Source organism: Lithobates pipiens, unplaced genomic scaffold (assembly GCF_037356315.1).
Source record: "Lithobates pipiens isolate NorthernLeopardFrog02 unplaced genomic scaffold, aLitPip1_a1.2 Scaffold_19, whole genome shotgun sequence".
Taxonomy (NCBI): domain Eukaryota; kingdom Metazoa; phylum Chordata; class Amphibia; order Anura; family Ranidae; genus Lithobates; species Lithobates pipiens.
Window position 1 is genome coordinate 382,095,502 of NW_027507764.1, and position 27,123 is coordinate 382,122,624.

At 47.2% G+C, this 27,123-nt stretch overlaps 1 protein-coding gene across 1 annotated transcript in view; it reads right to left on the minus strand.

Moving 5' to 3' along the window:
• ZNF236 (zinc finger protein 236) overlaps positions 1–27,123 on the minus strand; it is a 336,247-nt gene that overhangs the window by 186,987 nt on the left and 122,137 nt on the right. The window contains exon 14 of the mRNA XM_077492345.1: positions 24,170–24,430. Within this exon, the coding sequence (XP_077348471.1) occupies positions 24,170–24,430 (261 nt within the window). The remainder of the gene's footprint in view (positions 1–24,169; positions 24,431–27,123) is intronic.

Sequence of the window (27,123 nt, forward strand, 5' to 3'; positions counted from 1 at the left end):
GGGTATGCTGACCCTTTTATTTTTATTTTGTTCCCTGTTTGTCTTTACTTTTTCTTTTTTCGTTCCCTCTCAGGTCCCTGGCGGTGGCTCAGCATTTGGGGGATGGAGCAAGCGTTTTGCTTGGCTGCTCCATCCACCTTATAGGCCTAGCGCGGCCGCTCTGTGATCCTTTTCTTACTAGGGGGCCCTGTGATGACATCATCGGGATGCACCGGTTTGAGCATGCTCAATGGCTGGTGGAGACTCCATCCGACATCTTAGGTGTGGGCAAAAGCTTGGTATTTTGCCAGCAAGTGGGCGTATGGGTAACCACTTACGGACTGCCCGTTTCATTATACATTGGCAATTTGAAGAGGATTATTGTTATGGCAGCAGCTAGATGCCATAACCCCGGTATCCTCTTCTTCAGCGGGCGATCCGTTTTCAGATAAAAGTGGTCTCTGTGGCGGATTCACCACGAGATCGCTTTTATCGGTGGCGGAAGAGGACCCCCTCTGCCCTCTGCTGCTTACCACAGCCGCCGGCAGCAGCAGAGGCAATCTGGTCATGTCCCCTCTGTGGTATGGAGCCGAGTGAGGGGAAGGTTGCCCTCCCACTCGGCTCCATACCATTGCAGGGCGGAAGCGACATCAAAACTTCACTTCCGCCCATAGCTCTTAAAAAGGGACAATTTGTTTTGTTTTTTACATTTTATTTATCGTTGATCGTTAGAGCAAGAGCAATAATTATTGACCTCCTCCAACTCAAAACATGCAACCTGTAGAATTTTTTAAACGTCGCCTATGGAGATCTTTAAGGGTAAATGTTTGTCGCCATTCCAGGAGCTGGCGCAATTTTGAAGCACGACATGTTGGGTATCAATTTACTCGGTGTAATATCTTTCACAATTTGAAAAAAAAATGGGCTAACTTTACTGCTGTCTTATTTTTTTAATGAAAAAATATTTTTTTTCAAAAAAAGTGCGCTAAATACAGTGTGACAAAAAGTATTGCAACGACCACCATTTTATTCTCTAGGGTGTTAGAAAAAAAAAAAAATTATTATTATATATATATATATATATATATATATATATATATATATATATATATATATATATATATATATATATATAATGTTTGGGGGTTCCAAGTAATTTTCTAGTAAAAAAAAAAAAATATTTTAAACTTGTAAACAAGTTTGAAAAATAGGCCCGGTCCTTAAGTGGTTAATAGGCTTAGTCTGCTTAGAATGAAAGGCAGACAACTAGCCTCAATTTGTTAGGCAGACTTCTCTCCTGTGGATTGTATCTATTTTTATTTTTTGTGTATTCTCTAAATGCTGTCCTTCTCTTCCTAGCTTTCCCTTTTTTACAGCTGGCCACTCCCACTTAGCCGCCAGCCATGAGTCAGTCACCATTTACACAAGACCCTCAACTCTTAAGGTAGGTGGCCAACCTTTTGGGTCATTTTTCAGGGAAATAAAATATTTGTCGCTCTTTTTTTGTTTATAGTGCAAAAAAAAAAAAACGCAGAGATGATAAAATACCACCAAAAGAAAGCTCTATTTGTGGGTAAAAATGGACGTCAATTTTGTTTGGGTACAGCGTCACATGACCGTGCAATTGTCAGGTAAAACGACAGTGCCGTACTGCAAAAAAATCGACTGGTCATTGAGCAGCCAAATCTTCTGGGGCTGAAGTGGTTAAAGAAGCAATGTCCAGGAGCATAGATCTAGATTTAAAGAGAATCTATCAAGCAGCTGGGGCAGCCTGTCGTCCAGCTGTAGCCCTCACATCGGTGGCCAGCGACTTGAAGATTTGGATTCAAAGTGTTGAGTCAGCCATAAAAGAGGGGTTCCAAGAGCTGATATTATTCAGTCTCTAGAAGAACTCAAGGTGTCATCCAATTTCATTGGTGAAGTGGCTATAGACACAATCAAATGTACAGCCAGGGCTATGCTACACTCTATCACAGTTAAAAGGGCCCTATGGTTAAAAACTTGGGCCACTGATGCATCATTGAAATAGAATTTTCCCTTTCGACAGCAAAGCCTTATTTGGCAGTAAGATGGAAACGGCCATCTCAAGAATATCGGTGGTGGTGGTGGGGGGGGGGGGGGTCTCATTCCTTCAGGTTCAGGGAGCAGAGATCCAACAGGACAAACAAAAGAGTCAGGTGGTGGATGGAAGAGTACCCAATCTACCTTCCTCAGGGCACACAGGTAAAAAGCCATGAAAGTCCTGCACAAGCCTACCAAACCCTTTTGACGGTGTACAACACCAGACATTCGCAGTAGGATCCAGGCTGACACTTTTTGCGGCTGTCTGGGGGGAGAATTGCACAGATCTATGGGTGAAGGCAGCAGTCACCCGGGCCATTTCTGGCAATTTCACAGTGCCCTTCCTCCGGATCATTTCTCCCCCACCAGGATTCCCGAAGGCACCAAAGAAGGCAACAGTTCTGCTACAATATGTACAAACCTTGCAAGCACAGCAAGCCGTGATACAAGTTCCGTTTTCAGAAAGATATACCGGGTTTTACTCCACCCTGTTCATGGTCTGCAAAAAGGATGGAAGCTGGCGTCTAGCGATAGATCTAAAAAGGCTAAACCGCTTTACCCTTCTGGAGAGATTCAAGATGGAATCCATTCCAACAATCATCCAGGCAGTACAACCAGGCGATTGGATGCTTTACTTGGATCTACAGGACTCCTATCTGCATGTCACAAGCCTGCCCTCTTTTCAGAAGTATCTCTGGTTTGCCATTGGTCGCACACACCTGCAATTTACTAGCCTGCCCTTCAGCCTATTTATATCCCCAAGAACATTTACAAAGGCTCTCATTGCAGTATTAGCCCCGCTCAAAGTGCAGGGTATTTGGGTCATTATATAGATGATGTCCTATTGACCAGGGACTGGAGAGAACCTCTGACACACAGGGAGATCCTTATCAACACCTTACAGAAGTCCAGTTGGATGATCAACATCAAGAAGAGCAAGCTTGCCCCAACCTAGCAACTGGTATACCTGGGGGCACTCTCTTCAATATGACCAATGCCTAGATCTCAATCCCGCCAGCAAAGGCATTGACAGACAGGAACAGGGTCCTGAGAGTGGCAACATCCATCCACCTGTCAGCATCCCAGTGTCTCAGTCTGTTGGGCACCATGTTCTCGTGCATTCCCATGCTCATTGGCACATGCAGCAGTTCCAGCAAGGGCTCCTTGCACAGTGGAGTTTATCAGTTGTGGGTCCTAACACAACTGATAACAGTATCTTTTAGCATGAGGAGGAGCCTATAGTGGTGGCTGGAGACTCTGAAGAACTTGCGCTCCTTAGGTCCATTAGACTGGACCATTGTTATAACAGATGCCAGCTAGGTCGGCTGGAGGGCACACTGTGCCGGACAGTCTGTTCAGGGCAGGTGGAGATTCCTAGCCAAAAGGCATAGTCTTGAATGTACTAGAAGTTTGAGCAGCATTCTTGGCGCTCAAGGCCTTACAGAACAAGATCCAGGGCAAACCGGTCACGATGCAGATGGACAACAGGGTGGCGGTTGCTTATATACAATGCCAGAGAGTTATCAACAGCAGCGTCTTGTTGAAGGAGGTAGAGCCCATCATGTCCTGGGCAGAAAATCACGTTCAGGCTCTAAGGGCAGTCTATCTGCCTGGGAAGCTGAATCAGCAGGCAGACCACCTCTCTTGCGCATTTCCGGACCACAACGAGTGGTCTCTACACCCACAGTCTTTACTCAACTGGTTCACATGTGGGGAAAACCCCAAATGGATCTCTTTGCTTCTCCCAGAAATTGCAAACTCCTGAGATTTCTATCCAGGGTTCCGCATGCTCAGGTGGAGGGGACGGATGCTCTAGTTGCACCTTGGAACTGTGCCCTAGCCTACGCCTTTTCCCCGGTTTATCTGATAATGAGATTCCTCTTGAGGCTGCTGAAGGAGAACATGATGGTCATGACGATTCTTACATTTTGGCCGCGGAGACCCTTGGTTCCGCTGGCAGTCCATCTCAACGTACAACAACCAGTACCCCTCCCGGTGTTCCCACGCCTTCTGATTCAGGGAGGCTTAAAGGATACGTGTATGCACAGACTGAAGCTGCGAGCATGGCTGTTCAGAAGAGGAAGCTAGAGAGCATAGCCTCTTCTAGGGTAGTCTCTACTCTATTAAGAGACAGAAAACCTTCCACGAATCAAGTATACACCGAGGTTTGGGACAAGTTTTCAAATTTCCTGGTGGGATGGGAACTGGATCCTTCTGCACCTTCATTTTCAGCTGTCCTAGATTTTCTTCAATCAAGACGGGACATGGGCTTTAGCCTGCACTCTCTCAAATAGCTCACTCAAAATCAGACTGAGCAGTGTTCATTGTGGGACATAACACAAAATAAAGCGTTTTTTCTCACGGCCATCACTTCGGGTAGGAGATTGTCTGAGCTTCAGGCCCTGGGAGCATCAGATAGGCATATTACCTTTTTCCCAGATTGAGTCGAACTTCGTCCAGTAGACCATTTTGTGCCAAAAATAGCAACTACATTTCATCAAACTTCCCAGAAGAAGATTCGGGCAGACTGCACGAGCTGGATGTTTCAAGAACCTTAAGGAAATACTCATCGGCTACGGTTCCCTTCAGATGCTCGGATAAGCTCTTCATAATCCCAGTGGGAAAACACAAAGGAAAGGAGGCTACCTCAAGAACCTTGGCGAGCTGGATCATCAAGCTTATTAACAGAGCATACAGGGCAAGAGGGTGTCAACTCCCCAACGGTGACTGCACACTCTAACAGGGCGGTAGCAGCCTTGTGGGCGGCCCTTTCAAATGCGTCAATGGAGACCGTCTGCAGAGCAGCTTCATAGTCTTTTCAAAATACCTTCCTAAGGCATTATATGGTAGATCTGGGTGCCTTATCTTTAGACTTTGGGAGAAGAACAATCCAATATTTGATTACATTTTAAATAAAAATAGGATTTTTATAACAGCTTACCTGTAAAATCCCTTTCTTTTGAGTTACATCATGGGACACAGAGACTCTGTAATTACTGATGGGTTATAGGGTATCACTAGGTGATTGGACACTGGTACACCCTAGACAGGGAGTTCAATCCCCCATATAACCCCTCCCCCTACTGAAGGTACCTCAGTTTTGTATCAAAGCAATGTAAGTGTATTAGAAGAGGGGAGGGACCTCTGTGTCCCGTGATGTACCTCAAAAGAAAAGGATTTTACAGGTAAGCTGTTATAAAAATCCTAGTTTCTTTCTCGTACATCACGGGACACAGAGACTCAGTAATTACTGATGGGATGTCCCAGAGCAATGCTATCTGAGGGGAGGGGAACCACACAACACCGGGTGTATTCAGACCTGAGGACCCTGTACCGCTGCCTGCAGCACACTACGCCCAAAGGCGATGTCCTCATGGCTTCTCACATCCACCTGATAAAATCTGGTGAATGTATGGACTGATGACCAGGGAGCCATGGAGGCCAGGTGATGCACTGCCCACGAAGCACTAATAGCCCTAGTGGAGTGCGCCTTGATCTGAAAAGGCGGAATCTTTTGCTTCAAATCATAAGCTTGAACAATTACTTGTCAAATCCATTTAGTAATGGTCGATTTCGATGCTGCCTGTCCTCTCTAAGGACCCTCTGGCAATACGAACAAAACATCCATTTTGTGAACCTGAGCAGTCGCTTCCAGATAGGCTTTGACTGCTTTCACTACATCCAAAGAATGTAGTGACTTCTCTTCCATAGAGCAGGGATTTGGAAAAAAGAAAGGCAGAACAATATCTTGGTTTAGATGAAAACCTGAGACCACCTTCAGTATAAAACTAGGATGAGGGCGTAACACCACTCTATCCTTGTACATTATCAGATAAGGTTCTTTACAAGAGAGGGCAGCTAATTCTGATACTCTTCTAGGAGAAGAAATGGCCACCAGAAAAATGTATTTCCTTGTCAACATAACTAAGGGAATTTGATGTATCAGTTCAAAAGGATGCTTCTGTAAAGCTGACAGAATCAAATTCAAATCCCAGGGGTTCAGAGGCACCCTAACTGGAGGATTAAGGCGCGTTACCCCTTGTATAAAACTTTGGACGTTGAAACAGAACCGATAAGGCTGAGACTTGACCCTTGATGGTACTCAAGGGCAGTTTCCTCTCTAACCCATTTTGCAGAAATTTGAGGAATCTGCTTATGACATTTTCTGGGGTGCCAACCCCTGGATTCATAACAGGAGACATATGCTTTCTAGACTCTGTGCTAAATCATTCTGAAAGCTGGCTTTCTTGCATTAATCAAGGTAGATATCACAGGGTCCGAAAGCCCATGATTCTTCAGAATGTGGGTTTAAATAGCCAAACCATTAAATTTAGTGCTTGTAAGGTAGGATGGACGGGACGGTAGGGTCAAAGGAGAGCCTACCGCCATCTTCACTATTTCTGCATACCAAGCTCTTCTGAGCCACGCTGGGGCCACCAGAAGCACCAACTTCTTCTCCTGTCTGATCCTGCAAATAAGTCTTGGCAGGAGCAGAATAGGAGGGAATGCATAACTCAGAGAGAACTGATGCCATGGAGTTACCAAACACATCTGTCCCGCATGCAAGAAGATCCCTTATTCTGGACACAAAGTTGTCGACCTTGTTGTTGAACCTGGACGCAAAAGAGATCTACATCTGGAACCCCCCATATCTGGCATATGGCGAAGAAGATGTCGGGGTGAAGAGACCATTCCCCTGGGACTAACTGCTGGTGGCTCAAGTAGTCCGCCTACCAGTTCTCTACCCCCGGAATGAAGACTGCTGATATGCATGGCATGTCTTTCTGCCCAGCTTAAGATCTGGTTTACTTCTCCCTGAGCTGCACAACTCTTGGTGCCCCCTTGGTATTTTATATAAGCCACTGCTGTGGCATTGTCGGACTGGATCCTGACAGGGCAACCCTGTAACCTGAGTGTCCAGGCTTTTAGGGCTAGATACGCCGCATGGATCTCCAGAATGTTGACGGGTAAGGCCCTCTCGGTCTTGGACCATCTCCCTTGGACAGTCGACTGTTCCAGGACTGCCCCCCAACCCGAAAGACTGGCATCTGCTGTTACCACTGTCCAGGTAACTGGTAAAAAGGACTTTCCTTTCCGCAGATTTTCGGGTATCAACCACAAGCTGAGGCTCCCACGTGTTGTAGGTGACAGATGCATCGGAAAATCCAACGCTTGAACCTTCTTGTTCCAGGCCGATAGGATACTGTTTTGCAGTAGCCTTGAATGAGACTGAGCGTAGGGAACTGCTTCGAATAAAGCCACCATCTTCCCCAACAACCTCATACAAAGACAAATAGAAGGACCCTTCTTTGCCCTGACTACCTGAATCAGTTCTCTTATAGCACTGATCTTTGCTTGGGGTAGGAATACCCTCTGCTGGGCTGTATCTATGACCAAACCCAAATACTCTAGTCTTCTTACTGGTTCTAAAGAAGACTCCTCTAAGTTGAGGACCCAACCTAGGCATTCCAGGTAGTTGATTGTGGTGATCAAATTTTGGTCCAGGCGGGGTACCGAACGGCCTATCAAGAGAAAGTTGTCTAGGTATGCTATTATTGTTATATCTTGGGCCCTTAATCTGGCCAGAGGAGGGGCCAAGATCTTTGTAAACACCCGAGGTGCAGTAGCTAGCCCGAAAGGCAGAGCTACAAATGGAAAGTGGCGTTTTTCTACTTCGAAGCGCAGGAATTTTTGATGAGCAGGGAAAATAGGTACATGCAAGTACCCATCCTTGATGTCTATTGACGCCAGAAGACTACCGATCGGATCGATTCCATGCGAAAGGAACGTATCTTTAGAAATCGGTTTAGATCTTTGAGATCTAGAATGGGTCTGACATCTCCGTTTGGCTTTGGTACCGTGAAAAGGTTTGAATAAAACCCCATTCCCTGCTCTTGCATGGGAACTACCATGATAACTTTTTGCGACAATAGTCTATCCAACGCTAGAAGGAGAGACTTCTTTTCCTCTGGGTCTCTGGGTACATTTGATCTGAGGAAACTAGGAGAATCTCGGAATTCTAGTTTGTAACCTAGAATTATTGCGGAGACTACCCATTTATCCTGAAATTCCTCCTGGCAGAGCTCTGAGAACTTTAGTAGCCTTCCCCCCACTCGAGTGAGTGAGCGCCCCTTCATAAGGAGGTCTTAGCGTTTTGTCTTGAAGACCTTCTCCCCCAGGACTTCTTTTGTCCCTGGGGTTGACTCGGAGTTTTAACCTTTGAGCCTGACGGAGGAGGCCGTTGTGACTGCCTGGAGGCTGATGACCCTGGCACTGAAGAAAGCAACCGTTTAAAGGAGGGACGTTTACTCCTTTTCTTGACTGGTAAAAGGGTGCTTTTCCCACTAGATATCCTTTGGATATAATTGTCCAAATCCTCTCCAAACAGTTTTGCACCACGAAAGGGAAATCCCGCCAGGAGTTTCTTACATGGTGATTCGGCTGACCAATTTTTCAGCTGTAAAATTCTACGCATGTGTACCAATCCAAGCGTAAGGCGAGAGGTCTGAAGGATAGAATCTCTGATAGCATCAACAGCAAAACACAAAAGCTGCTGGTAGGTTAGCTAACCCCCGGGCTTGCTGTTCAGGTAAAGCTTTAAGCACCTGTTTAACATGGTCTCTCAAATATTGACAGACTCCAATTGCTGCCACTGCAGGTTGAGCTACTGAAGCAGCCAAGGAGAAAACTTTTTTTAATAGGAATTCCATTTTCTTATCAGTTGGATCCCTAAGCATCTGAGCGTTGTCAACAGGACAAGTCAGGCTTTTGTCGGCGTCAACTGCCGGTAGACCCCACATCTTAGTAAATTTTTCCTCCATAAGATAAAGTGTAGAAAACTTTTTAGGAGGAAAAAAAAAATGTTTATCTGGGTGATCCCACTCAGAATAGATAAGCTTTTCCAGCAAACCATGAACAGGAAAAGCATGTGTAGTTTGAGGAGGTTTCAGTGAACCCAGAGAAGAAGTGGGTTCTTTAACTGACTCAGGTAAGGGTAACAAACATGGAACGGACCAATCCAGCAAGAATTTGCACCAACATCTTCTCATCCTGAGAAGCTGAAGAGGTCCCTTCTCCAGCTGCAGGGTCTGAATAACAGACCCAATCTTCACCTCTCATGGTGGGCTCCGTTAGGAGAAAAACCTTCAGAGACTGGGGCCCCCTTGAATAGGGGATCCGCAGTTCTGGGCCCGTAAAGCACCCTGCCAGGAATATGGCTGAAAAAAACAAATACTGGGTCCCAGGGTCCAGCTCTCTAAAAAGAGAAGCGTTACAGGTAAAACCTTGTTTCTTCGGACGCGAGGCGCGGGTACCATCCAATTCGGCCTGGAAAAAGACACTTTGAATGGATCCGGTTGCATAGCTGGCCCCAGTAAGGATATTCCAGCGGAGCTCAGCACAGCACATCTTTACTCGTGACGAACACCTAAGACACTGGCGAAAAAACAGAGGTACCTCCAGTAGGGGGAGGGGTTACATGGGGGATTGAACTTCCTGTCTAGGGTGTGCCAGTGTCCAATCTAGTGATACCCTATAACCCATCAGTAATTACTAAGTCTCTGAAATACAGGGAGTGCAGTGCGCGGACCAACGCTGACTGAGGACAAGACCGCTGTGCAGCTGAGGAGTGGGCGGCTGCTGCTTATCCAAGGATTGGATGATCTGTACTGAGGAATCATGATCAAGTATTGCCCAGTGTGGAGGGGTCACCCTCATATCTTTATGCGACTTATCTCATGGTTCTGGTAAGCGGCCTTTGATCTAATTTCTTTGGTCTGGCTGATGTCTGCATAATCAGTGTATGGTGGTGTTATATGAAGGAAGAAGGATAAATTTTGCTACGAAGTTTTGCTACATAATTTCAATGTCGGATACCTTGGCTACAGTTGAAAGAAATTTGTGATGTCAATAGTGACTATTTGTTGTAGTGGATTATTTCCTCTCATTACAAGGTCTCTGGATATCATGAACTTTCATACATATGTATTGGCCAATTTATGAATTCACTATAATATTTATACTTTATTTTTTAGAAGTATCACAATTTATTCACAGTTTTTTTGGATTATTAGAAGTGTTGTTCACAACAGCTCATTTGAATATCCAGGTGTTCATGTGGGGATAAGACTACCCACCTGTATTTTTAGGTTGCGCAATTAAGTTCCCTTTATGTAATTATCCTTTCCTGACGCCAAACCAAGGCAGCATATGGACCCACCTTGTATAGTACGTTTCGGTATGTGGCTTGTTACAAAGATTGGGGTGGTGGCTAGCTATGCCATTATTTATGCTATTAATTGGTCCTGAGGGAGGGATCATGAGACGGAGCTCTATCACTAGTATGCTGCCATGGTTTTGGCGTCAGGAAAGGGAAATGACAGTAAGTATTTGATACAATTTTCCGACACTTGTTGCTTACAATGTATTTGCACAGTGGTCTTTTAAACAAATTTTTGGGGGAAAAAAATACACTTTCACAAATAAAAATAAATAAAAAAACAGTAAAGTTAATCCTTTTTTTTTGTATAATGTGAGAGATTATGTTAAGCCAAGCAAAAACATACCTAACGTTATGAAATGGACTATGTTATTTAAACATCTTCATAGGTGACATTTTAAAAATGTTTAACAGTTACCTGTTTGGAGTAACAGGGGAGGTCTAGTGCTAGAATTATTGCTCTCACTTTAACAATTGCAGCAATACCACACATGTGTGGTTTGAACACTGTTTACATTTGCAGGCACGGCTTACATATGTTCACTTCTGCATGCAAACACAGAGGGATGGGGCACTTTGCTTTTTTTGCCTTTTTTTTTACACTGCCTTTAAAAACTGGTCAGGTGTCAAGTATTTTTTTGGAGGGATCTGGGGTCTATAGTATCCTAAATCCCTCCTTTGTACTTAAAAGCATCCAAAACATCAAGTTTAGCGGTTTTGAATACTGACTTTTTTTTAAATCTTCCGCCTTTAAGGCTCCATTAAACCGGAAGTGATGTCATGACATCGATTCCGAGTTACTAGATCCGAGACCCGATCAAAGCTGCTTCTGGCTGTGTCCAGGGCCCCAACCAGCCGCCAGGCGTGCTGGCTGCTCGTATGGGACTCCCGGCGTGCACGCGGGGGGTATTATTATGTGTAACTGGTATCAGCGAGTACTTGAGGAAAAGTATCGGTACTCATAGCCAGTCTTTAAAAAAACTGGTATCAGTGCATCCCTACTTTAGGCCAAACTCTGTTGCAGTACAAATGTACTGATGGGCATCAAGGGTAGAAAAATATTGTATTTTAGCTTCTGTCATGGAAAAAACTTAAATGTATTTAATGCCCAGCAAAAACACTGCTTGTGTTAGTTGATCTGTCGGGTTTTCTTTTATTCAGCTCGCTGGATGGAACAAAAACAAAAAAAACACAACTGTGTGTAGCCAGCTTTACACAATTGGACATGCAAACACCTGTTCGCATCTGCAAAAGTTTGCAGGTTGAGCGTTTATATGTAGAGGATCTACTGTACTACTCCCTGACAGAAAAACCTGGAGTTCTGTTGTGTGTACTTCTCAGACAATATGGCAAACAGGCAAAATTTGTTGAGCATTTTTTTATTATAAAATGTAATTAAATATTTAAAGTGGTTGTTAAGCCACTCTAACCTGTATACACCATCAGCACTGCCTCCTACTGTAGTATCCCCCTCTGTGTGTGATTTAGAAAAATAAATACTGGAAATATAAATACATTTCACTACCAAGATTGAGACCACATGATTGGCCAGCTTTCTCCTTTCCTGCTCTGAGAGATACAGCGGGAGGGGCTGAGATCCCCCTGCTGATGTCAGTCTGGAGGGTAGAAGAGGAGGAGGAGAGAGCTGGCTGGTCATGTGATCGCAATCTCAGCTGTGAAATTAGGTATTTACAGCATTTATAAATCATTCACAGAGGGGGACACTGCAATAGGAGGCAGTGCTGATGGTGTATACAGGTAAGTGTTATGAGAGAAGCAGGAGGTGGGGAGAGCCGTCTCACACACAGACCGAGAGGGAAGGGGGGAGGAGGACACAGGAGCAGAGTGGAGAGCAGATAGCAGGCTGCTGAAGACAGAGGCACGTAAACTGACAGTTTCTGGTCTCAGCAGCCATGATGCACCGTGGTCAGTTTAGAGGGGTGGCGAGAATCTGGCAGGATCAGCCAGGTTTTTTAGGTGTTACAGGGAACCAAACGACACAGGACAAGCACTGTGTCACATAACATGCTTTAAAGGAGCAGGATCCATTATTTTTTGGGGGCTGGGGGGGGGGGGGGTTAACAAACGCTTCAATATATAATAATATTTAACATCTAATCATTTAAACAAACAAATTTTTTTTACTGTTTAAAAAAAAAATTGTTGAACATTAAAATTATTTTCAGTGGTCAGACTGCTTGCTAGCATCCAACCATTCTCAAGCTTTACATTAAAGCTGAATTCCAGCCTTAGCTTTAGTTTAGCAAGGTTATACAGGCTCATCCCCGGTACTGAAAATGCTGACTGATTTCACTGGACACTAAGCTTTTCACAGTGTATGCCAAAAGCTGCAGCAAGTCAGACAAAACCCGCCACATTTCCTGACTGTCCTGCATCATTTAGAACTTACCTCTCCAGCCTGACTGTCCTTGGCCTGCCTCTTTCATTCATTGCATTTTTATTCTTCAATCATGAAAGGCTCAGCATCATATCTTCTCTGTACCTAGAGCAATCTGAATGCAAATGTAATATCCCTAGGATTACTCACTCCTCTTGACTGCCCCCCCTGTCAAGGTATTTTAATATCTGTAAAACTTATCCCAAGAGCCCGCCCACTGCTTGCCTCAGGGCTGAGGGTATTTGAAGGGAGCACTGTGGAGGGGTGCTAAGATGATTTCAGGAAGTTATATACAGCGCTCTCCCACCAGCCAAGGCCTTTTTGCATTGCATATAGAATCACTTAAATAAGGTATGTATGAAGGCAACATTTTTATTTAACCACTTCGTGCCCACGCTATAGCCAAAAGACAGCTACAGCACGGACGCTAACTGCCGGGTGGACGTCCCTGGACGTCCTCCTTTTACTTCCCCTCTGCGCGCTGCCACGGACGCGCATCAGGGAAGTTCTTTGTTGGCCGTGTCCCTTGGACACAGCCAATCACAGATCGCACTAAATGGCCAATCACTGCGGCCATTTGGTACTCGATCGGTGTGTCCAATGGGAGGTGATCTCATATGTAAACATATGAGATCATCTTTCATCGCCGGCTCTCCCTCCTCACACAGACACAGCGTGTGAGGAGGGAGAGCTTCCGTGCTGCAGCTGTGTCAGTGAAAAGTAAGTTCACACAGTGAAACACACATACACATGTCCACCTGTCCCCACTGCCACCTGTCCCCAGTGCCACCTATCAGTGCCATCTGTCTCATGTGCCACCTGTCAGTGCCACCTGTCCCCAGTGCCACCTATCAGTGCCATCTGTCCTCAGTACCACCTATCAGTGCCACCTGTCCCCAAGGCCACAAATCAGTGCCACTTGTCAGTGTCACGTGCCATCTGTTATCAGTGTCAGTGCCACGTATCAGTGCCATCTGTCATCAGTGTCAGGTGTCATCAGTGCCACATATTAGTGCCATCCGTCATCAGTGCCATGTACTAGTGCCATCTGTCATCAGTGCCACATATTGGTGCCATCTGTCATCAGTGTCACGTATCAGTGCCATCTGTCATCAGTGTCATGCATCAGCAGTGCCACATATCACTGCCATCTGCCATCAGTGCCACGTCAGTGTCACGTATCATTGTCCTGGTGCTCCAGGGCCTTCAAAAGTGTAATAGGTAGTCAACAAGTTAGATGTGTAATTTATGCTCCTAGAACACATGATGGCGCTTCCTGCATGTTGGGCCTCTCTGGCCAGGCTGTGAAAAAGTCCCACACGTGTGGTATCGTAATACTCAAGAGGAGTAGCAGAATTTATTTTGGGACATTATTTGTGGCATACACATTTCACGTGAGAGAAATAACCTATTACAATGAGAATTGTGTAGAAAAAATAAATAAATAAAATATCTTCATTTTTCAAAGAATTGTACGAAAAAATTACAACACCAAAAAGCTCACCATGACTCTTACTAAATACCTTGGAATGTCTACTATCCAAAAAGGGGTAATTTGGGGGGTATTTGTACTGTCCTGGCTTGTTCGGGTCGCAAGAAATGAGGCCACCAGTAGTTCAGGTGTGATCAATTTTTTATGATTTGCACCACAGTTTGTAGACTCTCTAAGGCCGCGTACACACGCGCGGACTGTTTGCCCAACCTTGTTCGTCAAACAGTTTCGGCAAACAGTCCGCTCAAAATTTGCATGAGCGGACTTGCCCACACACGAGCGGACTGTTTCAGCAAACTGTTTGCCAAACAGTTCGCTCAACTTTTGAAATGAACGGACTCGCCCACGTAAGGAGGAGGCAAATCCGCCCATTTCGAGCGCGTGTACAGGTAGGCGGGGCCCGCGAAGGAGACGTCGCGGGCTCCGCCGCCTGGAATGGGCTTAAAGGGGAACCCCAACGCCGAAAAAAATCGGCGTGGGGGTTCCCCCAAAGTCCACACCAGACCCTTGTCCGAGCACGCTACCCGGCCGGCCAGGAAAGGGGGGCGAGCGAGCGCGCCCCCCCTCCTGAGCCGTACCAGGCCGCGTGCCCTCAACATGGGGGGGTGCCTTGGGGAAGGGGGGGCCACGCGGCCCCCCCACCCCAAAGCACCTTGTCCCCATGTTGATGAGGACAAGGGCCTCTTCCCGACAACCCTGGCCGTTGGTTGTCGGGGTCTGCGGGCGGGGGGCTTATCGGAATCCGGGAGCCCCCTTTAAGAAGGGGGCCCCCGGATACCGGCCCCCCACCCTATGTGAATGAGTATGGGGTACAATGTACCCCTACCCATTCACCTGTGAAATAAAGTACAAAAAAAAAACACAACACAGGGAAAAAATATTTTATTGCACAGCTCCGGGGGGTCTTCCGTCTTCGGGGGTCTTCTCGCCGGACTCCTCCGCTATCTGTGTGTAGCTCTTTTACTAGCGGAGGAGTCCGGCTTTCTTCCTCCCCGCCGCCGGCCTCTTCTCCCGACTTCGGGGGTCTTGTCCCCCTCTTCGGTTCTTCTGCCGGGCCACCGCGCCTTCTTGTAGCTCTTTTACAGGCGGTGGCCCGGTCTTCTGTCGCCGCTGCCTTCCGTTCTTCTGTCGCCGCCTTCGGTTCTTCTGCCGGGCCACCGCGCCTTCTTGTAGCTCTTTTACAGGCGGTGGCCCGGTCTTCTGTCGCCGCTGCCTTCCGTTCTTCTGTCGCCGCCTTCGGTTCTTCTGCCGGGCCACCGCGCCTTCTTGTAGCTCTTTTACAGGCGGTGGCCCGGTCTTCTGTCGCCGCTGTCGTCGCCGCCGCCGCCGCCTTCCGTTCTTGTTCTTCTTCTTGTTCTTCTTCTTCTTCTCCTGGAGATGTTGACTCGACGAGCTCTCCGGCCGGAATGCCAGAGCCGCGCTGTGCGGTCACTTATATAGTGACAATGGGGCGGTGTCACATGGTATATGTCACATGGGTTGGTCACATGGGTTGATGTCACATGGGGACTATGACATCGTAAGGGGGCGGGGTCACCATGTGACCAACCCATGTGACATATACCATGTGACACCGCCCCATTGTCACTATATAAGTGACCGCACAGCGCGGCTCTGGCATTCCGGCCGGAGAGCTCGTCGAGTCAACATCTCCAGGAGAAGAAGAAGAAGAACAAGAAGAAGAACAAGAACGGAAGGCGGCGGCGGCGGCGACGACAGCGGCGACAGAAGACCGGGCCACCGCCTGTAAAAGAGCTACAAGAAGGCGCGGTGGCCCGGCAGAAGAACCGAAGGCGGCGACAGAAGAACGGAAGGCAGCGGCGACAGAAGACCGGGCCACCGCCTGTAAAAGAGCTACAAGAAGGCGCGGTGGCCCGGCAGAAGAACCGAAGGCGGCGACAGAAGAACGGAAGGCAGCGGCGACAGAAGACCGGGCCACCGCCTGTAAAAGAGCTACAAGAAGGCGCGGTGGCCCGGCAGAAGAACCGAAGAGGGGGACAAGACCCCCGAAGTCGGGAGAAGAGGCCGGCGGCGGGGAGGAAGAAAGCCGGACTCCTCCGCTAGTAAAAGAGCTACACACAGATAGCGGAGGAGTCCGGCGAGAAGACCCCCGAAGACGGAAGACCCCCCGGAGCTGTGCAATAAAATATTTTTTCCCTGTGTTGTGTTTTTTTTTGTACTTTATTTCACAGGTGAATGGGTAGGGGTACATTGTACCCCATACTCATTCACATAGGGTGGGGGGCCGGTATCCGGGGGCCCCCTTCTTAAAGGGGGCTCCCGGATTCCGATAAGCCCCCCGCCCGCAGACCCCGACAACCAACGGCCAGGGTTGTCGGGAAGAGGCCCTTGTCCTCATCAACATGGGGACAAGGTGCTTTGGGGTGGGGGGGCCGCGCGGCCCCCCCTTCCCCAAGGCACCCCCCCATGTTGAGGGCACGCGGCCTGGTACGGCTCAGGAGGGGGGGCGCGCTCGCTCGCCCCCCTTTCCTGGCCGGCCGGGTAGCGTGCTCGGACAAGGGTCTGGTGTGGACTTTGGGGGAACCCCCACGCCGATTTTTTTCGGCGTTGGGGTTCCCCTTTAAGCCCATTCCAGGCGGCGGAGCCCGCGACGTCTCCTTCGCGGGCCCCGCCTACCTGTACACGCGCTCGAAATGGGCGGACTTTCCGAGCGGGAACAGTCCGCTCATTTCGAAAGTACAGCGGACAGGCCCACACACGGGCGGACTGTTCGCTCAAACACAGTTTCAGCGGACAGTTTTTCGGAATTTCCGAAAGACTTTGTCCGTCCAACTGTCCGCTGAAACTGTCCGCTGAAAGCCCCCACACGAGCGGACTGTCCGCCCAAACACTGTTCAGCGGACAAGGTTGGGCGAACAGTCCGCCCGTGTGTACGCGGCCTAACTTTCACAAAGACCAAATAATATCCACTAATTTGGGTTATTTTTACCAAAGATATGTAGCAGTATAAATCGTGGCCAAAATTCATGAAGAAAAATTTATAATTTGCTAAATTTTATCACAGAAACAAAGAAATATTCGATTTTTTTTCAAAATTTTCGGTCTTTTTTCATTTATAGTACAAAAAAAATAAAAACCCCCAGAGGTGATCAAATACCACCAAATGAAAGCTCTATTTGTATGAAAAAAGGACAAAAAATTAATTTGGGTACAGTGTTACATGACTGAGTAATTGTCATTCAAAGGGTGAGAGCACCGAAAGCGGAAAATTGCTCTGGGCAGGAGGGGGGTTTAAGTGACCAGTAGGCAAGTGGTTAAAAATGTCATTAGTAAAATATTTTTTTTTTTTTTTTAAATCAAATGAGTTTTTATTGTAAAACACTTATGGTACAAACCCAACATAGGAGTAACGTACAGTCTTACAGTAGCATTGGTTTTTACATCCAAAAGTATACAGAGAATATAGAAATACAAATAGGTTCGGTTCGAAAACTGTTGAGACATGGAAAATATCAATAAAACCAAAAAATAAAGAAGAAAGGAGGTAGAGAAAAAGAAAAAAGGAACCAAAAGTAAAAACAAAAGTATCCTTCTCTCATAGACCACTCCGCATCAGGAAACAGCCGCATAGGTATCTTACATATATACTACGGCCCACCGCCCAGCACACAGTCCCATTGGTGTCTCCCTACACCCCGTACAATTACCGGATAAGGGAGAGACATAGAGTTAGACCCATCCTGGAAACATGACCATTTATGTACCTCCATATACCGGTCCTAGGACCTTCAGTTAACCCTGTAAAAGTCTGTCCTGTATAAGTTGGTGGGGAGCTAGTCCCGGGACCTCAAGCCACCCCCCCCACATGGCATTAAATTTGTGCGGTGCGTTTCTGTGTTGGTATGTTATCTTTTCTCTGATCAGCATCTGGTTCACCTGTTCTATCCATTGCTGCCTGGTGGGAACCCTGTGGGTCATCCATAGTCTCGCTATCAATTTTCTAGCTACATATAGTAACCTGATAATGGCTGTATGGGCCGAAGGTGTCAATGATTCCTCATCCAGGGCCCCCAGCAGGCAGACCAAGGGACACCGCGGGATACCAACAGAGAACACTGAGGATATAGTGTCAAAAATTCCCGCCCAATATCGTTTTAGTTTCGGGCACCTCCAGAACATGTGCATAAGATCCCCATGGTCCCGCATACATTTAGGGCAGAGGGGAGACCCTCTAACACCCCAACTGTGCAGTTTAACTGGAGTTCTATAGGTCCTATGTAGTAAATATAGGTGGGAGAGCCTATGGGAGGCCGATACCGACACCAACGGAGCGGAGGACAAGCAGAGGTTCCAGGTCTCCGCGTCCATGGGCCCCAGGTCCGCCTCCCACCTCTGCCGACATGGAAGACGTGCCGGGTCCTGCACCGCGTCAAGAAGCATAGCATACCCCCTAGAGATCATGCCTTTACGGTCAATCTGCATAAATATCTCCTTCACCACAGGATGGTCTGTTAGGGAGAGCTGCACACTCCGTGCCTGTGTCTGCAACGCATGACGTAACTGTAAATATTTAAAGAAATCCCTACGAGGGATGTCAAACTCCGCTTGTATTTCCATAAAGGACTTCAGTACCCGTCCACTATACAGTTGCGAGAGATACTGAAGACCACTCCCACTCCAGTTACCAAATCCCTTGAGCTTAAAAAGTTCACCATAATTAGCGTTCCGCCAAATAGGGGTGAGGGCAAGGAAGCCACGTATTCGTAGCAGTTTTTTAACATGAGACCACAGTGTATTCAGCAGTATAACAGTCGGGGAACCCCTGTCCATATGAGGGAAGCCTGCCTCCAATCTAGACAATGCTGTGTCCGAGGTGACCGTGTCAGCCAGTATCCTTCGGATCGGGTCCAATGGGTCATCCAACCCCCACCCACCCAGGTGTTGGAGCTGCGAAGCAAAAAAATACATCCTAGCGTGTGGAAGTGCCAACCCCCCTTCGTCCTTATTATATTGCAAGGTAAGTAAACTAAGTCTGGCCGTCTTTCTACACCATATTAATTCCCTAAACTGAGAGTCAATTTTATCGAACCAACGTTTCAGGATCCAGGTCGGGGAGTTATGACAAATATAGAGCAACTGCGGGGCCCACACCATTTTAATGAGGTTTACCCTGCCCACCACCGATAACGGTAGTTTACACCAGATCTTACATTTATCTCTGAACTTAAGTAACAATGGCATAAGATTCAGTTTGGCATATTCCGTCACCTCGGGGGATATCTGCACCCCCAGATACTTAAAGGATGTAACCGTCTGGATCATGTTTGCACAAGGGGGTAAGGGAGCCGTTAGAGGGGACAAGGGCATCAGTACAGATTTGTCCCAGTTAATCTTAAAACCTGACAATGTACCAAATAGGGTAATCAGGTTCATGGTGGCCGTAAGGGAGCCCTGGGTGTCCCCCAGGTATATAAGCGTGTCATCAGCGTAGAGCGATACCACATCCATTCCAGTGGGCCTGCAGAAACCCACAATATCCTGAGCCGATCTCATTCTGGCTGCAAGTGGTTCAAGCGCCATGGCAAAGAGCAGGGGCGACAGAGGGCACCCCTGTCTCGTGCCTCTGTGCAGCACGAATGGGTCGGAGAGCTCCGTATTAGCTCTGATTCTAGCCGTAGGCTTGGCATATAACAGTCGGACCCAACTAATAAATGTGCTGCCCAGCCCCATCCGCTCCATCACTTTCCACAGATAAGGCCACTCAACACTATCAAAGGCCTTAGCCGCGTCCAGCGAGAGGATGGCCTGATTACCGGGGTTATCCACAGGAACCTGTAGGTTCAAGAATAAACGGCGAATATTTAGGGCAGTGGAACGTGAGGGAATGAATCCTGATTGATCCCTATGTATCAGTTTGTGTATTACCAGAGATAATCTCGTTGCCAAGACCCGAGCTAATAGTTTAACGTCTGTCGTGAGCAAGGTGATTGGCCTATATGCGTCCGGTGATGTTGCTACCTTACCCGGTTTCAGAAGTACAATTATGATTGCTTCATTCATAGAGGCAGGTAGGACCCCCGTCTCTAGGGCGTTGTTAAACACTTTTAAAAGGGTTGGCAAAAGAACCCCGGCATAACGCTTGTATACCTCGGATGGGAGACCATCCGCCCCCGGAGCTTTGTTATTATGAGAGTGTTCCAGTGCAGAAGCCAATTCCTCCTCCGTTAAGGGGGCGTTCAACAGCTCTCCGTCCGACGCAGACAGGCATGGAATATCACACCCATTTAAAAAGTCCCCAATCTCCCCATCACCGGGCTGCACCTTAGAGGAGTACAGGTCTGCATAGAAGGATCGAAATACCCGCAAGATCCCAGGGGTGTCCGAATGGGTCACTCCCTGCGAATCGCACAGTGAGTGAGTCATAGGCGCGGAACCCTGGGTCCTCGCCAGCAGAGCCAGCATATGGCCCGTCGATTCCCCCTCCTCAAAGTGTGTTTGTTGGAGGAAAAACCTTTTATTTTCTGCCAGTTGTAAAGTTACTTGTCTAGACATAGATTGCGCTCCCAACCAAGCCCTCTTAGTGTCCTCCGAGGGGTTGTCAACATAGGCCTGCTCCGACTCTCTAAGTGCTCTACCGACCTCCATTTCCCAAGCTTTAGTGTTCCGTTTTATATCAGTTATAGTAGTGATAAATTGTTCCCTAAGGAAGGCCTTAGTTGCATCCCAGACTACATCTATAGCTGCCGAGCCTAAATTGTCCTGCAGGAAAAGTTTAAGAGCACTTGTAATGGGGTCAGGCTGCGGGAATAATGCAAGCCAAAAGGGGTTAAGCTTCCAACTCCTAGGTGCGTGGTCAGTAGATAGGGACATCTCAATCCACAAAGAAGAGTGGTCGGATATATGTCTAACCCCATAACCAGAATCTCTAATTAGGGGGAGGAGGGCGGAGTTTCCCAGTCCCAGGTCTATTCTGGACAAGCTCCCAAACGCTGGAGAGCAACAGGAATATAAACGGGAGTAGGGGTGGGCTTTCCGCCAGACATCCACCAGCCCGAGTTCAGCTAACAGAGCTGCAAAAGGAGTATCGCCATTAGGGCGTGAGGGGACTACCGGAGGAGTTGGAATCTTATCCCACAGACCGTTGACATAGTTGTTAAAATCACCCATCGCCAACAGGGGTATGCCAGGGAACTGTGCCATAAACCCAGCTAGGCGCCTAAGAATCTCTGCCGAATACGGCGGCGGGATATAAACATTGGCAATAATGCATTGTATAGTAGCAAGCTTACACAGCAAAAAAATGTACCTCCCCCCCGGATCAATAACCTGTTGGGAGCAGGAGAAGCGTGCATGCTGTTTAATTAGGATACTCACTCCTCTTGCATAGGCAGAGTATGTGGAATGGTATTGGTGGATATACTGTCTAGAACCCAGGCTAGGAGTACCAGCAGGAGCAAAATGTGTCTCCTGCAGACACACAATGTCAGCCTTCATATCTTTAAGGTGCCTAAGCGCCGCCAGCCTCTTCACCGGACTGCCTAGTCCCCTAACATTCCAAGAAAGAAATCTAATCTTAGCCATCAGAAATACAAAACATAAGTGCAAGTAGGAGTAACCATAATAACAGTCGTAAACCACCAGGGAGGAAGAAGGCAATTAACACACATTTATCAGCGACTAGCGACTGGGAAGTCGCATCACCTGAGATGTCCCAAGACTGGAGAGAAAAAAGTCCGACAGGAGCTGTCGCAGCTAGGAAGAGGCGCCCAGATGGGTGCAGACAGGCCGGAAAATAGTCCTTGTCCGTTGCGATCCTGAGAGAGAAAAAATGAATCAAAAATAAAAAGAAAGGAAGAACAGTTAAACAGCAAAAAAACCGTAGCATCTTCTGTATTAAAGCCCATGGGGCTCACACACGGGGAAGAAGAATAATAGGCCCCATCCGAAACTTGGGGGCTGGGGGAAGGCCATGGAAACACCCAGAGAGGACTCTCCCAGATGACAAGCGGGGTTTCACATATGCAGACATGTTGTAGTTCTAGTAGGGTTACAGTGGAACCACAAACCTCAGCCTTCTGCCGGTCTTGTAAAAGTGGAAGTCCAGTCAGCCTGTTTAAATGTGCCGTTAGCGTGGAGGAGATCTTTGAAGTTTGGCGGCTTTGAGTGCGTTGTACTCCTGGTCAAGCCACTGTGCTGCCGCCGCGGGGCGATCAAAAAAGTGCGTTGAACCCAGTGCCGTAACTCTGAGTCTGGCTGGATATAGCATTCCATATTGAACGTTAAGGTCCCGAAGGCGTCTCTTAACTTCAAGAAATGTTGCACGCTTTTTCTGGAGCTCTGCTGAAAAATCCGGAAATAGTGAAATCCTGGAATTCTCAATCTCCATCTTGTCCGACAACCCCCGCGCTTTAGAAAGAATGGTGTCTCTGTCTTTATAGTTGAGGAGTTTAAACAAGAAGGGCCTGGGACGATTGCCCGGAGGTAGGGGGCGAGACGGCACCCGGTGGGCACGTTCCACTGCAAAAAGCGGTGACAAGGCTTCTTTACCAAAGGTGGCAAGCAACCAATTTTCAATAAAGTCTACCGGGTTTTTACCCTCAACACGTTCCGGAATCCCCACAGCGCGAATATTATTGCGTCTCATGCGATTTTCCATCTCATCAAGTCGCATAGCGTGCTGTTCAGTAAGATGGCAATTATATTTTAGATCCCTTAGCATGGGGGCCAGGTCATCCTCTACTGTGCTCAGTCTGCCTTCCAATGCAGCTGTTCTCTCCCTGAGCTTTTGCATGTCATGGCGGACAAACGTTATTTCAGCTTTAACCCCTTTAATGTCCTCAGAGAGGGCTGCAATAGAGTGATTACAGGAGGTGACAGCAGTGAATATGTCCCTTAGTGTAGGCTCATTTTCCAGCGCTGGGGAGGGGATGGTCTGTGTTTCAGGCCTAACACTGTCCCTGGGTGTACTCACTGTTTGCCATGCTGCAGACAATCCATCCTCATCCTCCAAGGGAACTGTGTCATCCGCCTCAGGAGAGCCTCCAGGGGTAGCTTGAGGAGAGGACTGGCCCGCCAGGGCATCCTTGCATGATTTACCGCCATAGAGGAGCTTCTGTGCTGCTTCCTTGTATTGGTCTTTGGCTGCGCGTCGCGCACCGGCGCCATCTTGGCCTGGGGGGTCCGTCAGCCCCTTCCCTCCGGTATGGCGTCTGGACATCACAGCGAGGGTCCCGGGATGTACCGCGGTGGTCCGGGATGCTTCACCTAGCGTGGCAGGAGGTAGGGGCCCCGAAAACGGCGTTTCAGGGCAGACTGGAAGGATGGAATCACGGATGGCCGGCGGAGCTCAAGGTAAGCACGTCTTCCTACATTCGCCGCTAAGCCACGCCCCCTAGTAAAATATTTTTGACAAGCGTACTTAATTTTATTGAACTTAATAAAATATTTTTGACAAGAAAAATGTCACTAGCATGTTGATGAGAAGGGAATGAGGAACCAGGGAAGGCAAAATATAAGCAAATTAAATTTGATCTGAAAAGTGAGCTACTAATACTAGCAAGTAAACACTGCAATTGTGGTAAAGGGACTTGTGCAGTACATCAACGTCTGGAAGGAAAATGGAGGTACTGAGCAAGTAGACTATGCTCCCTGTTTTATATCCTTCTGCACTAAAAAGCCAAAATATATATGAACTCAATAAGTGTGAGCTGTGTGAGCACTTTATTTGCTATTCTAACACAGATAAAGCAACCAAACAAAAACGAAGCGTGTAGGCCATTCCTTTTCACTCATTTTCAACACTAGTCTGCGCTTCACTGCATTTCTGTTTGTATGTTTCCTGTATGTATCCAAATGCTTCATTTTAAAGTCTGACTTGATTTGAGTATCCCTTTGATTTTACAGTTTTAATCTGTAGACATTGATTATGCCAATGCATTTTAAAACTAAAGGAAGACTCATATAAAAAAAAACATTTTCAACATTAAACAAACTCTTGTACTGGAGTTTAGCAAGCTACAATTGTGTATAAATAAAAAAAAAAAGAATATTTATCATTTACCTGTGGGTTTTCATGTGTTTTTTGCAGTTTATAGATGTCTTAAATGTTTTCTGACAATAAGGACACATATATGGCCGCATATCATTATGAATACCCATGTGACGCCTGAGACTGCCACCGGTCGTAAAAGCTCCATTACATACAGGGCACTTATGGGACCTCAATCCAGTATGAGTTCTAACATGTGCTTTTAAGACTCCAGAGGATGCAAAACCTCTTCCACATTGAGTGCACTTAAAGGGCTTTTCACCAGTGTGAGACCTATGGTAAAGAAAAAGCACAAATATTTAGACAGAAAAAGAAACGCAACTATGTAAAGTTGTCTCTAAAAAGCAAAATCTTTCTATACTTTGGGAAGACTCTGTGAAAGGTTCTGGATTGTTGGTAAGTAAATTACAGTCTGGTCTTCCTAAACATAAATCTCTTGGTAGAAAATTGATCCAAATACAGAATTGGACAATATTGGACATATTACAATACAAACATGAATTCTAGGTGGATGTTACAATATAGATGTTTAGTTTTGCACATTGTGGGAAAGGGTTCGAACACATTCCGCTGTTATTTTAGTTTTTTTGTTCCCAATAAGATTTCCTGGCAGCATAGGAAATAGGAAATCTCTGCTCTGGGACACAAACTAGAAGAAATCTTTTTTCAGTAAAATGTCTGTGAATTCCTGTACCATTAACAACTTCTACCCTCATTTTTTGTCTTGCTTTTACAAGGACAGTAAAAGAGGTGAAATCGCCCCAAAAGGGTCAGAGGCAGCAAGATAACTTGATAGAAGTAAATATTCTAAACAAGTACCCAAGTACCCCACTCCCAACTCCTTAAACTTCTAAAGTTTTTTTTCAGGTTTTGGGGATATTTCACACTGCATAGCGTTTTTGCACTTTTCATTCATCTTAACAAATATATATTTATTCTGGAGCGAATTCAGAAGCAAACATTTCTATTTTATAAAGGTGTTAAACAATACACCTGCACCAATAAACTAATTAACCGCTTGCCGACCACCGCACGGATGCCCTGCTTGCCGATCGTCTCACGGAGAGGAAGAACTGATGTAAACAAGCATTTCCCCGTTCTGCCTAGTGGCACTGACACTGATCACAGCTTCCTGTGATCGGGAGTGGTGATCAGTGTCGTCTCACATGTAGCCCATCCTCCCACAGTTAAAATCACTCCCTAGGACACACTTAACCCCTGCAATGCCCCCTAGTGGTTAATCCCTTCACTGCCAGACATATTTACACAGTAATCAGTGCATTTTTAATTGCACCAATCGCTGTATAAATGTGAATGGTCCCAAAATAGCGTCAAAAGTGTCCGATGTGTCCGCCATAATGCCGCAGTCACAATAAAAATCGCAGATCACCGCCATTACTAATAAAAAATAATAATAAAAATGCCATAAAACTATCCCCTATTTTTTTGTAATTCCTTTATTGAATGCAAGAAGAAAAAAACAGGCACATGGACAACAGTGATATAACAGACATAGTTCCAAAACAAAAACATCCTAGTATCCTAATAGCACCTGGGTGGGAGATATAGAGACCATCCCAGATTTAAGCTTAAACATAACCTGAAAGCATTCCTGGACAGGGGGCTAAATTCCCCTCTACGACCTCTGACACCAATAGGCAATGTGAACCCACCCAGGTGAGCTGTAATCATCGCATGGCCATGCAGTACAGTGAGATGCACAACATTTTTTGTCATTTTATAAAGAAAGGGAAGAGGAGGGAGATGGGCGATGGGCCGGGCCCCAGGCGGGCAGAGCTTACACTAATAAAAACTAGTCATTTCCGGAGAGGCCCACAACCCACCTTGTCCTACATAGATTAGCCGGTAAAATCAACTGTGAAGGAAAAAGGACTGAATAGGTGGAGAAATAGAGGGGAAGGGGTTGTTGAAAAAGGGGGACTACAAGGGTGGACAAGTGGAAGGGGGGTCAGAGAGAAAGGGAGAGGAACCAGAACAGAGAGACATAACAAGTATAGGAAACAATAGGAGACTTCAGGCAGACTGCGGCAAAAGAAAAAAGAGCAGAGTAATGACCGTGGGCGTCATCCGGCTGCAGGGGGGGGGGGGGCAAGGGGGCCCAGGAACCAAAGAAAAGAGACCCTCTCTCAACGGGCGTCCATAGCCACCTCCCGGAGATAAGCCTCAGTGTAAGTGAAATGTTGCCATGGTCTCCAGGTCTCACGGAAGGCCTCCTCCCCATTATGAAGCGTCGCAGTGAGGTCTGCCATATCTCTTAATTCGTTCACTTTAGAGAACCATAGAGACTTAGCCGGTGGGTTCTCCGATCTCCAGCACAAAGGGATGCAGGTCTTCGCCGCATTCAGCAATTGAATAGTCAAAGAGTTCCTATACTTCTTAATGGATCGGTCCGACAGGTGCAGCAGACAGGCCGCAGGGTTCCCCTCCAGGGAGACACCCGTCAGACGACCGATCGTGTTGGTCACCTCACGCCAGAAGGGGACCAGCTTGGGACAGGCCCAAAAGACATGCAACATGGTTCCCTCCGCCTCCCCACAGCGCCAGCAACAATCAGGCACCTGAGGGAAGATGCGGTGAAGAACGGATGGGACCCTATACCACCTGGTTGTGATTTTCTAGCACGTCTCCTGGACTCGTGTGGCCATAGAGGACTTCTGCGCAAAATGGAGAATTTTCTGCTGTTGATCTGGAGTAAAGCGAGTGCCGAGCTCCGCCTCCCACTTAGCCACGAATGGTGGGACATACCCCTCAGCTGGATGGGTCAATGCAGAGTAAAGAAACGAGAGGCAGTGCCGCACCGGTTCCCCCCGATGGCAGATCCGCTCCAACTCCGTGAGGGGGCGGGAGATGCCCGGCGTCCGCAAACAGTTACGCAAGAAATTCCGCAATTGAAGGCCGCTCCAGAAGTCCAGTGGCGGGTCCACTGCCCGTGTCCCCGCCTCTGG